We start from the raw sequence: 14,382 nt of genomic DNA on the forward strand, positions 1-14,382 counted from the left end.
TGTGTGTGTGTGTGTGTGTGTGTGTGTGTGTGTGTGTGTGTGTGTGTGTGTGTGTCGCGGGGGGTGGGGCAGGGAGTGCATCAGAGCTGGGTAGATAGAGCTGGGTGAGGCTCATTGGAGAAAGGAAAAGTGCAAGTTCTGAATTGGTAAATAGGTAAATTAGGATGAGGGGGTAGGCCTGGGGCAAATATGAAAACAGGAGATAAGCAAATTGTTTAGGCCGGCTGGAAAAGGCTGTGTGGTTGGGAATGACAGATGTACTGGGGAATACAGAGAGCCTTGACAGCTACGCAAGGCAACGTGGATTTGTCATGGGAGGCCAGGGGGAGCCACAGACCGAGCTACAGCATGATGAAAACTGTGCTTATTGCAAATTATTCTGGCAGCTCTATGTGAGGGGGATGGACAGGGAGAAATTGGAGGGAGTGTGCAAGTATGAGGGGTTAAGCAAAGGCGGATATGTTGTAGGAGTGAGTTCTGAACTGCACGAGAAGCATGTATTAGCCACAAAATGAAAGTTAATAAATGAGAAAGGCTGAGTGATAGTCCCAAAGGGACCTTACAATTCGGATAATCTGCACTGTTGTTACCTCCTTTGCAACATCTTCTGATATTCAACCCTCATTAGGAATCCCCTGCAGACGGCTTGAGTTCTTGTTATAATCTGGGCCAACTTTTCATCCCTCATTTCTTCCAGAAGACCCAGAAGGCCAGCTTTGAAGAAAACCTGGAAAAAAGGAGAATCCCGAGTCTTCCCTGTGGTACAGGAGACACAGAAACGGCAGAAGGGTATGGATCAGGTAGGAGTAGATGACAGCTATACCTTGGTATGTCCAAATTTATACTGGGTGTGATCAATATCAATAGAGGCAAGAAGTTTCTCAGAAGCCTTCTTGCTGTCGATGAACTGTCCTTCTGGAATAGCACTTGCATTTAAAACTTTGTATCTGTTCAGTCAAACAAAGAAAAGAATGATTAAGGTGGTATGATTATATGGGGAAACCAAATGACCCCAAAAATCTGAGAGAAAAAGTAAAAGTAGAAAACCCAGCTTAAAGCTCTGCTTTAAGTTCAGATAGTAAAACAGTGTGATTTTTCTGTAGTCTAATGCATGTGTCTTTCCTATTTGTAAGAAATACCACTTCTTCGAACTGTTACCCAGTCCTACTACCACAAGACTATATGATTTGACTTCTTAATTTTACAGTATTTACTCAACAGGGCACATGAAATGCGATGAACAGAGGACAACAATTAAGATGATAAAATGTTCACAGTATTCAGTGAAATACAACAAAGAGAGACTGGCCTTTGTTTAAAATCCCCATAAAGGATCCTGCTTGGGAACCCCTTCCTGCAGATGCGGATCCCTTCCAGCACACCGTTACACCGCAGCTGGTGCAGGACAAGTTCATGCTCCATGGCCCCTGAGAGGAAGAATACATGCCTTATTTCATGGCCTAAAGCAGACACCCTGGAGCTTGTTTGGGCATCAGAAGGGTCTTACCTGGAGTCTTGGTTTCATTGGGGATGATACACCGTACAAAGTGGGGGTGAGTGCTCCTAAGGTTGGTCATCAGTTTATTTAGATTTTCCTAGAAAGCCAGACAGAAGGGACTTGATGAGAAAGTTTTATCTCAGATTGCTTTTTTGTAATTATTTGGAGTGAACCTAGGCACTCCTTTAACTGTCAGGTATAAGCCTCCGAGGCTTCAGTTGCTCTGTATTTTTAAGGTCTCCAGAGTTCTAGCCTGCCAAATAACCACAAGGCCAAAGTGCTGGGAAGAAATGCAGCTCTCCAAGGTATTCATTTATAACACCTAGGAACTATTCTATGAACAAACTGCAGATCCCGTAGCCTTAATGCACAGGAATTGTTCTCAGCTGGGAATTAGAAGACAAAAGACTGTGGTCTCATTCTGCCACTAATGAGCTGCTTGACTCTGTAAAATCCCATTCGTCTCTCTGGGCCTTAATCTGAAAAGAGTTGAGATTACCTCTAAAGCCTCTTCCATCTGTCTCAGTGCTAGTAATTTTCACAGTTGTAGTTTACACTGGGAACCTAGGTTGGCCCTTGTCCCACCTTTGCTGTTCCTTCCTTGAGGTTATTATTATCCCTGGGACCTGTGACTTCTTGTTTGTACTGTTTCCTTTTTTTTTTTTTTTGAAGAGTCTAAAATCATGCGACTACATAATCTTGTGTGGGTGGATCTTGGGTGCCTGGGAATGATCCACAGCCTGAAGCATCTGGGGGGCGTTATTCCAGAAATAGAGTAGTTGCTTATGACCGATGATGTTGTTTTACTCAACTGTAGAAAACTCACATGTAAATATTTCTCAGTATTTCTTAGGTATAGTCTTGGGGAAGGCAGAGTTGCTTTTTTTTCTTTCTTTCATATCTCAGTTAACTATTAGGAAACAAAATTTACTGTGGGCTTCTAATCTTGAAGACATGTACAAGGATAAGTTGATGAAGCAGGAGCCTACTTGGTGAGATAATGCAAATTGGTAGTGAGAAAGAAAAAGAACAGGCCAGTTTTCCTGTTTCAGTCACGGGTTATATCCTTTAAAAGGAATGAGACTTAGCCATACAGATTCTGACAAAGCAACCGTGAGTCTAGACATTTCACACACTTCCCTTTGGAAGAGTCAGTTGTTAAGCTACCTAACAAAATCACATGATTTGTAGTAAAATTATTTGTTATTTTAATCTTAGATATTTTCTAGCTTAATCATCCATGTAAATCACTAGGCTTGATTTTAGATGATTTTCAGCCATTACAAAAAATTAAATCCTCCTCAGAGGACAAAGATGTGTATTGAGGGAAGGATGTGCTAAAGAGTATGTCTTTAAAGAGGAACTCAGGAGCATTCTCAAAGGGCAACATTGGTAGAATAAAGATAACAGCTTTCCTTAGGGACAGCTTTGAAGTTCAGATATGTTTCTTTAAAAATCAGCCTGATTACATAATAAAGTTTCTAATGATATTTTGGCATTCCTGAACACATCAGATGATCATAATGAAGAATAATGGGTAGAGCATCTCACCCTGTAAGAGAAGTGTTGCTTGGTTCTACCATGATAAGTGAATATTTGAACATTCTGTTCTCTCCTCATTTATTCTAAACCCTGTAATTATGATAATTCATAGAAACTGAATAGAGTTTTTGGGTGAAATTTGTACTTTACCCTGAAAAGGGCTGACACAGTCTGGAATGAAGAACCCTTCTTCTTAGCACCTTTCTTTGCGCCACTATCTGAGGTAGAAAGAAAAACCCATCAATTAGAGCAGAATCCTAGAGGCTGGAATGTTATCTGAACATTTTGTGGGAATGGGCTTGATTTAGATTAAGGGCACAGAAAGTACCTGCTTCAGCACTAGCGTAGGTGGAAAAGAGACTGGCCAGAGTCTTCATTGCAGACTTCTGATACAGTCCAACCACAGTGTCGTTCAGGGGGTCCTTGTTCTTGTCCAGCCAGCCACCAATGTTGTAGTCCACGGTGCCGGCGTAGTGGACCAGAGAGAAATGGGCCTCGGCCTTGCCTTTGACAACCTTGGGCTTCTGGAAGTTGGCCGACTTGCCCAGGTGCTGGTCATACAGCTTGTTCTTGAAGGAGGTGTCTGTGGCCTTGGGGAACATGCACTCCTCTTCCAGGATAGAGAAGATGCCCAGTGGCTGAATTCAGAAAGGTGGACATTAGTGTCAACCTATGTTTCCCAAAAGATGCAAACATGGTGGCTCTATCTGTATTTGATTGAATGATCAGAACTGCCAAGTAAATAGGTATATAAAATAAACCAGGGTCATAGCTCACAAAGAAATCCTTTTGTTACCACTGGAGTGACTTTCCCACCATTCCTTGTCATATCCAGTCCACAGCAACACTTTCAGTTAAAAGAATAGCGGAATACAAACTTCAAATGTCAGTCAGCACAACATGTGTGGGCAGTTTGTTAAAGTGTTCTGTATTATCACACTTTTTGCCTATTTATTAAATTAATCTACTGTCACTATTTTATTTTGTTATGAAAAGGATTTACTGACTTAAGAGTGATGTTTACGTTATGTGCAGTAGTTTAATAGTATACATAATCCAAACCTTATTTAAGACATTTTCTGTATTTGATCTCCTTAACGTTGGATTATGGAAAAGCGTAAGCAGTTAGACTTCTTGACTTCCAAACGGATTATCTTTCATAGAGGTCCTAGCTGGGTTACATGTGTACTAATTTTTATCTAGAAAAAAGACTTATTTATGTTGCTGCCGTCTTGGATTGTAATGGAGATAGATTCAGAACTAGTGAGGTAGTTCTGCTGGTGGAGCAGATCGTCTCAATTGAGTTTTCAGTGCTGCCTTAAAATCAGATTTGAGTCGCTGTTAGAACAAAACTGGCTAGAACAGAATGAAACTAAACACTCTGATCCTTCTTATGTAGAAGTTGAAAAGAGGAAGTTTTAAACAGTAATTCTGTTTGTTCTGATACGTATTTCTGTTTGTTCTGATATCTAATGTCACAGTTATACTTTCTAGAATTGCTTCAGACACTTGGAAAAGTTACCCTTGCAGTCTGCCTTGCTTTAGAAGTCAAACAGACTGGGGTGCCGGGGTGGCTCAGTTGGTTAAGTGTCCGACTCTTGATTTGAGCTCAGGTTTTGGTCTCAGGATTGTAAGTTTAAGGCCCGAGTTGGGCTGCATGCTGGGCATGGAGCCTACTTAACAAAACAAATAAGAAAGTCAAACAGACCTTCTCGATGAGCTCGATGCAGGCAGCCAGGTCCATCCCGAAGTCGATGAAGGTCCACTCGATGCCCTCCTTCTTGTACTCCTCCTGCTCCAGCACGAACATGTGGTGGTTGAAGAACTGTTGCAGCTTCTCGTTGGTGAAGTTGATGCACAGCTGTTCCAGGCTGTTGAACTGCATAAAACAAAATTTTGAACATTAAATGGATTTTTTAGCAGTAAAATTCATTACTGAAACATTCTTTTATTGAGAAAATGTGGACTACAGTAATGAAATAAAATTTAAACTAATTGTTCTTTCAGAAGTCCCAAGGAAAAAAAATGATCCATTTTTTTTTTGACATGAGCCTTTATTATGAATTCTGGGCATTATTTAAAAGCACAGGTATCAATTATACAGCAAGACTTCTGGTAGGATCTACCCCTTCCCAGCTCTAAGATTGCATAGCAAAAGCATACATGAAAAGTACAGCCATGGTCCCCATGAATTATGGTTTGGATTTAAGGATGAAAGTAATTTATTGGAAAGTTTCACTTCTTTTACCACCCCGCTCTCCAATTCAGGATAAAGTTCACATTTTCACTCTTGGCTGTCACATAAGGAAAGCTTCTCCTAAGACCTTTTTATTTGATGTACAAAGTGGAATAATAGGCAAGTTTGTCTCGTCTTCATATCAAACATCTGGCAAATTCCCTTTGCCAGGTCTGTGAAAGTAGGGACCTGATGTGGTGTAGTAATTGATGATGTGAAAGAGTCTTTGTAATAATTTACACCTGCATTTTACACATGATGCAGCTGATACCCCAGAGGTGAAATAGTATGTGTCAGATGAACTTGGAACAGGAGAGACCATGACCTGTGTGCTTTCTCCTCCGTGGGAGATGCTCCATCTACACATCTGGGTTCTTGTCCTGGCTTTGCCTTAAATGGCTGTGGGATCTTTAGCAAGGGTTTTCATTTTCCTGCATCTCTGTTTCTCCACATGTAATTAATAGTAATATTCGTTACCCTTTCATGGGTTGTTTTGAAGATTAAATGAGGTAACATTTTGAAGTGCTTAGTGGAGTGCCAGAAATACCCTCACTCCTCCACAAATGGCAGTTATGGTTATCATTACATTTATGGTATTGCCTAGATATGGGGGAGGTAACTTCTGTTCTGGGTGCAGTGTTGGAGGAAGCAATGTGGACACTGTAAATGTACAGGAATGGCTCGTATATCAGAACCCACATTGTTTTTCTCTCACTTTTTGTTAATATGAAGACAACTCACGTCAAAGATCTCAAAGCCGGCGATGTCCAAGACCCCAATGAAGTACTGTCTGGGCTGCTTGGTGTCCAGCTGCTGGTTGATGCGGGTGACCATCCACAGGAACATCTTCTCGTAGACGGCCTTGGCCAGAGCGCCCACCGCGTTGTACACCTTCGTGGACAGAGTAGTGATTGTTGATGCTACTGAAGACGCTGTGAAGGCCTGGGACGGGTGTTACTCATTGAGGTCATGCACTCACCTGCTGCACAGTCTGGCCTTTGGTGACATACTCATTGCCGACCTTGACCCTGGGGTAGCAGAGGGCTTTGAGCAGGTCAGCAGAGTTCAGACTCTGGAGATAGGCCGCCTTGTCAGCAACTGCAGAGTCACAATTCAAGAAATGTTGTTTAATGGTGGATATCCCCTTTTACCTAATTTTTCTATTTTTCTCCAATCCATTCTCTTTGTTATTTAAATAAAAAGCTTTAAGTAATTCTATAGAAGGTCAGATGAGGTTCCCCGTACATTAGAGCTCATACTTGCTAATAAATAGTTACACTGGTCTTTGGGGATTTATTGCAAGTAGCTTTTGAGAAATTCAACAGTTAACATGTGTCCAGTGTTTATGGCAATACTTTTATGTAAGGCAAAGGCCATGGTGCCTGCTCTTAAGGCAGACACATTAGGTGTGGTTGGAGGGAAAAGATAAATACATCTTAATAATTGCTATTAGGGAGAGACAGAAGTCCCAATATTTGGATCCTTATTTCAGTTTTGCTCCTCCCAATATAAACCCACTTGTTCAGTTTTGTTGTCTGAAAAGTAGGTATTAAATTTCACTGTGTGCCCCCTCGGAGTCTCTTTCTGAAATTGTGCCAAGGACTGTAATGTAAATGCCACAGGTCAGGTACCACTGTAGCTGCTGAAAAGTTTAGAGGAGGGAGAGAATGTGTCAAGCTGGGGGGTGGGGGTCAGAAAGGCTTCAAGGAGCCGACAACTTTAGCTTCCTTGGTAGGTCCTTTATGTTCCGCACACGGAATACATGACTTTTCTTTCTCAGGTCTTTTTTTATCTCACTGCCTAGAGTGCCTGCAGGTTTATATATAGACAACGCACTCATGTGCACAGATGTCTAGGGATGCCCTTCGCCCCCAGCTTTGTGGTGGGCAGCTCCCGTCTCGCCAGCTGCTAGTTCACCTGGCTAGTGCTGAAGTCGGCTCACACGCCAAGTTGGCTCACGTACACAGCCACCATTCCACGGCAGAGCAGGAGCACTGTGCCATCTCTTTTTCTCTCTCACGATCTGGCCCCGATTGTGCTTTTTTAGATATGTCTTTATAAGTGTCTATTAGGGTTTGTTTTACCTTATTTGGGCTGCTTAGAAATGACGGAGCTGTGGACACACAGGGGAGGAAAGGGGGCGAGGGAAGTGTGCGGTGTGTGTAGATATGTATATGCTCTTCAGAAGTTCAGCTGTGATGGGAGACGTGAGTTTAGAATAGGCTTTTTTTTTTTTTTTTTCCTGCCATATTCTTTAATTCAGACCCAGAAGGAGGTTCATCTGGTACCTTCGGTGCCATCTGGCTCGGCCTGCTCCTCCCGCTGCTTCTGCTTGAACTTCATGTTCCCATAATGCATCACGGCCCCCGTGAGCTTGTAGATGGAGACTTTCTCTTCAGGAGTGAAGCCCAGGATGTCAATGGCACTCTTCCAGGAGAAATGACAGAACAAAGATTAGGGCAGAAGAGACTAACTTATTTTGGAGAATTTATACTGTGTCCTAGGGTAACCACACCTACAGTGGGCTGTTCCTGCACATAATGGAATTTTTTTTACAGTGTGTGTGTGTGTGTATGTGACTTACATCTGTGGCCATCAGTTCTTCTTGGTCATCAATGCTGGGGACCGTGATTTCCCCTTGACTGACGAAGGCATAGTCATATGGGTTGGTGGTGATCAGGAGCATTTCTGGGTACATATAATTCAGGGTATACATTTACATTAGAAATTGTTAATAAAAATATTAACGTTCATCTATAAATTTAAGTTCTTCCTTACCAATCAGATCTGGCTTCTTACTGGAAGTGATTTGGTAAAAAATATGGTAGCTTCTTTCTGCCTTCAGCTGGAAAGTAACTCTGGACTTTTCTAGAAGATCTGGAAATAGAAATAGATATTAAATTAGAAAAAAAATCAATGGTGCTGAAATATACACACACACACACACACACACACTTCAGATGGGGGAGAGGGAGGGAGGGAGGGTAGGGAGGGAGGTGGGGGGAGGGGCAGAGGGAGAGGGAGAGAGAGAATCTTAAGCAGGCTTCGCACTCAGTGCAGAGCCTGTCATGGGGCTCGACCTCACGACCCTGAGATCATGACCTGAGCCAAAATCAAGAGTTGGATGTTCAACCAACTGAGCCACTCCGACACCCCAATGCTGCTGAAATATTAAATGAACCTCAGTGTGTTTGCTGAGACTGGGATCATTACATTAGACTCCATTGAGATTTCTACCTGATATATTGATCCTTTTGGTGCTGGATATAAGAATTCCAAATACATATGGTAACTGCCTAATTTTCTCACTGTCTAAGAGTAGAGACTGAAACCTATCTGCTCTAGTAAAAAAAAAGCTTTTAATATGGGGGAACCTGTGACCTCTGTATTATTATTGATCTGTAATATCTCCTCCTTCCTCACGTCATCTGAGACTTTGTGGTGAGTGGTCACTTAGAAACACCTACCAGAGCTCAGATGAAGAGCAAATCACAGAGAAATATTGTAAACCTATAGGTAACTCATAGGAACCCAAAGTAGCCCAAGTGGTTTGTCCTGGAAAAAATACCAAAGTTGCTTCTGTGGCAGGAATTTCAGAATGTGCTCCAGAACTGCCAGTCTGCCTTGACGTTGATGGAGCACACAGTGGATTTATGGTTAAGTCTGGCATTGGCTCATGGGCAACACTGGCAGCAGGCTCAGCGCACGCCAAGTGTTCCTGAATAACCTGCACATGAAATCACTCGTCTGTCTTTTGATTTTTGGTGGTCCTGTTACTCACATGTTTCAATATCTGCAGAAGCTAGCTTCCCTGTGGTACCAAAGTGGATTCGAATGAATTTACCCTTGAAAAGAGAAAGATTATTTAGTATTGAAAAGTTGAAGCACACAGAAGGATGCAATTGAAATGATAATTCAGACGTGCTTTCTCTAGCACGGAAGGACTGAGAAGACCCCTCTGTGACCAGGAGACTTACAAAGCGAGAGGAGTTGTCATTCCTCACAGTCTTGGCATTGCCAAAGGCCTCCAGTAGGGGGTTGGCGCTGATGATTTGATCTTCAAGGGTCCCCTGCAAAGGCAAGAGCGGTCCTCACCTCTGGGGCTCCAGAATTCCTGAGAGCCCCGAGAGTCTTTTTTTTTTTTTTTAAAGATTTTATTTATTTATTTGGCAGAGAGATACAGAGAGAGCACGAGTAGGCAGAGAGGAAGGCAGAGGGAGAGGGAGAAGCAGGCTCCTCGCTGAGCAGGGAGCCCGATGCGGGGCTCAGTCCCAGGACCCTGGGATTATGACCTGAGCTGAAGGCAGCCGCTTAACGACTGAGCCACCCAGGCGCCCCAAGCCCCAAGAGTCTTGAGTCTGTCCCCAGACCTACCCGCATTTTGCCAGAGGTAGCTTCCTCCTTCTTCTTCTCCCCAGTGACTGCAATTGTTGCGAAGTACTGGATGACACGCTTGGTGTTCACAGTCTTCCCGGCACCAGATTCTCCGCTGTCAAACAGAGACCAGAGAAAAGATCAGAACTACTACAGCTCATGTTGTCATGTCTAAGACAATCAAAACCCGAGAAGGGAACAATCACGTACGTGATCAAGATGGACTGGTTCTCACGATCTGTGAAAGAGAAATCAAGACCAGCAGTTAAAAAAGAAAAAGAACATTCAATATAAAGATTATTGAGTCAGTTTAGATCAAACACAGCTTGTTCTTTTAACATTTGCAAGATGTCACTTATGGTTTTGGTTTTGTGATTAGTCCCCAAAGAGTACTTGGCTCTTGGAGTAAAATTGTGACAATGAGAGGCAAGCTATCATCTGTTTCCTTTTGTATCTTATTAATTTTAAGGACTTTGTGATGATAAATTTCAAACAGATACCAAGTAGAGACAATAACATAGATAGCCCCCATGTCCCCATCATACAGCTTCAACAATTATCATCACTTGGCCAATTTTATATCCTCTCTACTCCTGTCCCATTCTTCCTGGATTATTTTAAAGAAAATCCCAGGCATCCTATAATGTCATCTATCAACACTTCAGTAAGAATTACTAGAATTTTGAAGTCATGAGGGATCTTAGAAAAATTACCGAGGCCAACTCTTTTATTTAACGGGTAAAGAAGCTGAGACCCAGAGAGGAATCAGTGACTTTTCGAATAATAATTACAGAGCTTGTTAATAAGGTCAAAGGTATTCAGGTCTTCTGACTTCCACTTTATGTATTTTTCTGCTACCTGGCCTCCTCCCAGCTCTTGATATGACTAATTTGACTGCTGGTAACACTCAATAGGGAAGGGATCTGGAATTGTAAATATGTTCATTTAGTCTTATGTTCCTTTTAATTTTATGTACATTTCTAAATAATAAAAACAGACATTGTCACTAGTTATATGACTGATATGTTGTACTTATACCAATTTTCTGATATGTTAAATCTCCAGTTCTATTTGAGTGGATTCTCAAATCTAAAAATCTATCAGAGAAATAGATACAAATCTGGATGTTATTTCGATGTGCATATAGACTTTAGAGAACTTCAGAGTTCTATTCAGAGCAGTAGATACAGATTTTAGAACATACTCAAATTGATTTTTTTTCCAATAGCAGAAAAATTATGGAAGATCATATGACATCTCATGGGAGCACTGATAAGAAAAGTTCTAGTTTCTTTTGGTGATGATAAAATAACATGTACCAGGTCAAATGCCACAGTTTAGCATGGTTTTATATGCAGATCATGTTTGGGAGCCATAAGTGATCTTGAATTTGGAGCAGCCCCAAAGCTTGGGGTGTGGAGACCTTGGCGTAGGGGTGGTGGTGTACAAAGCAGAGTTAAGTGCAGCTGCTGAGTATTAAACCCTCCGAAACGAGCCAGCCTTTGGATCATTTCTGGAAGGTAGCTAGCTTCTGCTGACCACCAAAGAACAGTTTACTGGCATGAAATCCTTGTGGAATTGCTGGCCAATTTGTAATGGAAGATTCCTATTTTATTCCTTTCTCTTCTTTCCTCCTTTAACAGACAACTTAAAAACAAGTGCAGCAACACAAACAAAAACGAAAAAAGAACAAAACCCTCTCAGTTCCCAAAACCCTATGGAACAACAGGAAACTCCTGAATTCAGAATATTTCCAAAGGCAGTGCATTTGGTGTGTGAAAATAAAAGGTTTAAACGTTGTACTTAGGCCTGTAATGCATATCAAAGCTGTTTGTTTATGCTTTGATAAGACGGGAATAACAGACTTTGATAGGATTTCAAAAATATTTTCAGAGGAAGAGGTATTTTTATTTTCTTCCATTCTAATAGGAAAATGCTTCAGAATCACCGGGACGAAAGTGGTAGCTCGCTCTTTACACGTGTTCTACCCCAGACGCTGGCAGTATTTGCTGGGTTGTTTAACGATAAACATAAGAATTACAAAGTTTTCCAGCTGTAGCTGGGAACTATTTTCCTTGATTGCTGTGGATGTGCTTATTTTAAAATAACTGATTTGAACTTTTCTTCTGTTGAATCAGAAATGAAAACCTATGGGAAATCGGCAGACGCGTTTACAGAGGTCTGCTAATTGTTTCCGCCTGGCTTCCGCTTACTAGCTGGGGTAGCTTGGGCAGGTCACTGAGCCCAACCAGCTTCCCTTCCCTCTCTCTAAAATGGGGATGGCTGCTGGGAAGCATATATGACACCAGAGCTCTGGAAGTTCCTTGAACACAGTGAAGCCCCATGTGGCTGCAATGTGTTATTATAATCAGGGCCCAGACAGAGGCTGCTTGTTAAAGGTTCCGTTTCCATGTTTTTGCACATAAATAGCTGTGTCACTCACCCGTCAGCATGAACTGATAAGCATTGTCGGAGATGGAGAAGATGTGGGGCGGGGCCTCCTGGCGCTTCTTGCCTCGGTAGGCGGCCACCACCTCGGAGTTGTACACCGGCAGCCACTTGTAGGGGTTCACGGTGACACAGAAGAGGCCCGAGTAGGTCTGAGAAAACCAGAAAATGTGACATGAAGATCTTGTCTTTACTCAGAGAGATAGACGGGATTGGGAGATGCTGAAGGGCGCTCACGTAGATCATCCAGGCTGCGTAACGCTCTTTGAGGTTGTACAGCACTCCAGGCTCGTGCAGGTGGGTCATCATGGCCATGTCCTCGATCTTGTCGTACTTGGGAGGGTTCATGGGGAAGACTTGGTCCTCCCTGACGGTTAGAGTCTGGCAAGTAAAGTGAGAGACCACTTTGTATTGATGGTGGGACAAAGGGTTGGTTTGTCTGTTTTGCTTATAAAATATAATTACTGAAACTTTTCATTTATTCAGTATTCTTTAAATCAAGGCATGAAATTATATTTGTTTCAGAGTCTGATGCTAAGAAAACCCGTCTCCTATGATGAAATAGTATACCACCTTTTTTGAAAGATTTTTTTTCTTCCCATATTGCCCTGTTCCCAGTATTTATCAGTTTATATCTTTTTAACTCTTATTTTAATAGGTTAAATTTTTTATTTTTCCCGGCCATTCATTACAAGAAGCTTCTGGGGGGAAGTAATGGGGATACTAATACATTATTTAGCTAAGTAAATAACAGTAGTTTCCTGACCGGAGAGGCTGGCTTCTATTTCCTCCAAGTTTGGGGGTTTATAATGCAAAGTGGGGAGTTGAGGGATATGGTGGCAGCTGACTCTAGCGTCAGCTAGAAGTCCTGTGGGTAGCTGGGAAGGGGGCACCCGAGGTGACTGCTGGGAACCTCCTTTGCCGTCCAAATCTGGCATCCATAACGGACCAGGAGGGTGTCTGTGGTGGCAGGAGGCTTAGAGCTTCACCTTGAATGAGGGGACTGAATGAGAAAACTGGGAGCGTTTTCTCCCCGTGTGTTTACTTACTGCTCCGCCTTCTGTCTTCACAGTTACTTTCCCTCCTTCCTTGCTCTGTATGGTGCTCTTCACGTAGGAGGCCTTGGGCTCCGCGACAAAGACCGATGTTTTAGCATCGAAGGGCTTGTTTTGGGCTTCAATCCGCTCCTTTTCCGATTTTCGGAGGAAGGGAGCGGCTTCGCCAAAAACTGCCATCTCAGCGTCCGAACTCGCACTCATGGCTGCAGTTTATTTAGCAGAGGATTCTGCCTTGGGGAAGAACTGGGGCAGAGGGAGAAAAAGCAACCAGAAGTTAATACCTTTGAGCTAGGATGTGGCATGGAAGAAGTGTTGCACCCCCGTTGCTTGGGCTGTCTGTTCCGCCAGGCTGCCCTTGACCTGTGTTCTCACACAGGCCAAAGGACTGGGGGGCATGAGGTTGTGACCGGAGGCTTCATTCTTAGTACCTTGCAGATTTCCTTCTGCGATACATATCTTGATCCTCAGGGCCAGAGTGCCTTCAGTGGAACCCTTGCATGTTTGAATCTCTACACTGTAACAATATCGACAGCTGGTGGATTGTTCTCTAGCAGCTGTCTTTCTTTAATCCCTACGTTTCCTTCTGCATCTGCCATATACCAGGATAGTCACGTCGTTAGGAGAGAAGGTTTGTCTTGTGCAAAGCAAGGTTGGTATTTTCAAAGCTTTCAAAGACCTGCTTTACCTTTTTAGGTGGCCATTTTTTTTTTTCTCTCTTAAGGCTTGTGTTATTATTTTTTTAAAAGATTTATTTATTTGGGGGTGGGGAGCAGAGGGAGAGAGAGAATCTCAAGCAGAGTTCCCGCCGAGCAACAGAGCCTGTTGAGGGGCTTGATCTCACGACCCTGAGATCGTGACTTGAGCCAAAATGAAGAGTCGGATGCTTAACGGACTGAGCCACCCAGGTGCCCCAAGGCTTGTGTTATTTTTAATATCTACTTTATGTTAATACTTAGTGTTAAATCTCTCAGTGGGTTGTTCAAAGAACCTCATAATAAATTCTTAATACCGTGTGGTTTTGTCATTTGGCTCGTTACCAAGAGACTTAGCATTGCCTTAATTCCAAAATCTCTTTTGACACTTTCTTTTTTTGCATGAGAGATTTCAACTGCCAGTTAACACATCTAACCACAGAGAAATGAGAGCTTCAGCATGAAGAAGGCCCTTCTTCCCACATACATTCCCCAGACTTCCCTTCTTTCCATCAATAAAAAGAAAAGAGATAG

General features: G+C 42.6%; 1 protein-coding gene and 1 long non-coding RNA gene across 3 annotated transcripts in view; one reads left to right on the forward strand and one right to left on the reverse strand.

Annotated features, from left to right (window-relative positions):
* LOC141370722 (uncharacterized) overlaps nt 1–6,682 on the forward strand; it is a 24,968-nt gene extending 18,286 nt beyond the window's left edge. Inside the window, exons 3-5 of one of the 2 annotated variants that reach the window (XR_012375021.1) lie at nt 698–800; nt 1,208–1,553; nt 6,009–6,682. This is a non-coding gene — a long non-coding RNA (uncharacterized lncRNA). The remainder of the gene's footprint in view (nt 1–697; nt 801–1,207; nt 1,554–6,008) is intronic. The other variant, XR_012375020.1, reaches the window with a different exon arrangement.
* MYH8 (myosin heavy chain 8) overlaps nt 1–13,357 on the reverse strand; it is a 27,414-nt gene extending 14,057 nt beyond the window's left edge. The window contains exons 1-19 of the mRNA XM_025864091.2: nt 13,148–13,357; nt 12,336–12,479; nt 12,094–12,250; nt 9,861–9,888; nt 9,651–9,765; nt 9,254–9,346; nt 9,058–9,121; nt 8,055–8,153; nt 7,861–7,964; nt 7,565–7,703; nt 6,256–6,374; nt 6,018–6,167; nt 4,749–4,919; nt 3,369–3,678; nt 3,191–3,258; nt 1,508–1,595; nt 1,310–1,427; nt 824–947; nt 591–727 (exon numbers count right to left, since the gene is read on the reverse strand). Of these exons, the coding sequence (XP_025719876.2) occupies nt 591–727; nt 824–947; nt 1,310–1,427; nt 1,508–1,595; nt 3,191–3,258; nt 3,369–3,678; nt 4,749–4,919; nt 6,018–6,167; nt 6,256–6,374; nt 7,565–7,703; nt 7,861–7,964; nt 8,055–8,153; nt 9,058–9,121; nt 9,254–9,346; nt 9,651–9,765; nt 9,861–9,888; nt 12,094–12,250; nt 12,336–12,479; nt 13,148–13,357 (2,438 nt within the window). The remainder of the gene's footprint in view (nt 1–590; nt 728–823; nt 948–1,309; nt 1,428–1,507; nt 1,596–3,190; nt 3,259–3,368; nt 3,679–4,748; nt 4,920–6,017; nt 6,168–6,255; nt 6,375–7,564; nt 7,704–7,860; nt 7,965–8,054; nt 8,154–9,057; nt 9,122–9,253; nt 9,347–9,650; nt 9,766–9,860; nt 9,889–12,093; nt 12,251–12,335; nt 12,480–13,147) is intronic.
* Nucleotides 13,358–14,382: the final 1,025 nt, after the last annotated feature.

This window comes from Callorhinus ursinus, unplaced genomic scaffold (assembly GCF_003265705.2).
Source record: "Callorhinus ursinus isolate GAN/ISIS: 27379988/994484 unplaced genomic scaffold, GSC_fseal_2.0 scaffold43, whole genome shotgun sequence".
NCBI lineage: Eukaryota > Metazoa > Chordata > Mammalia > Carnivora > Otariidae > Callorhinus > Callorhinus ursinus.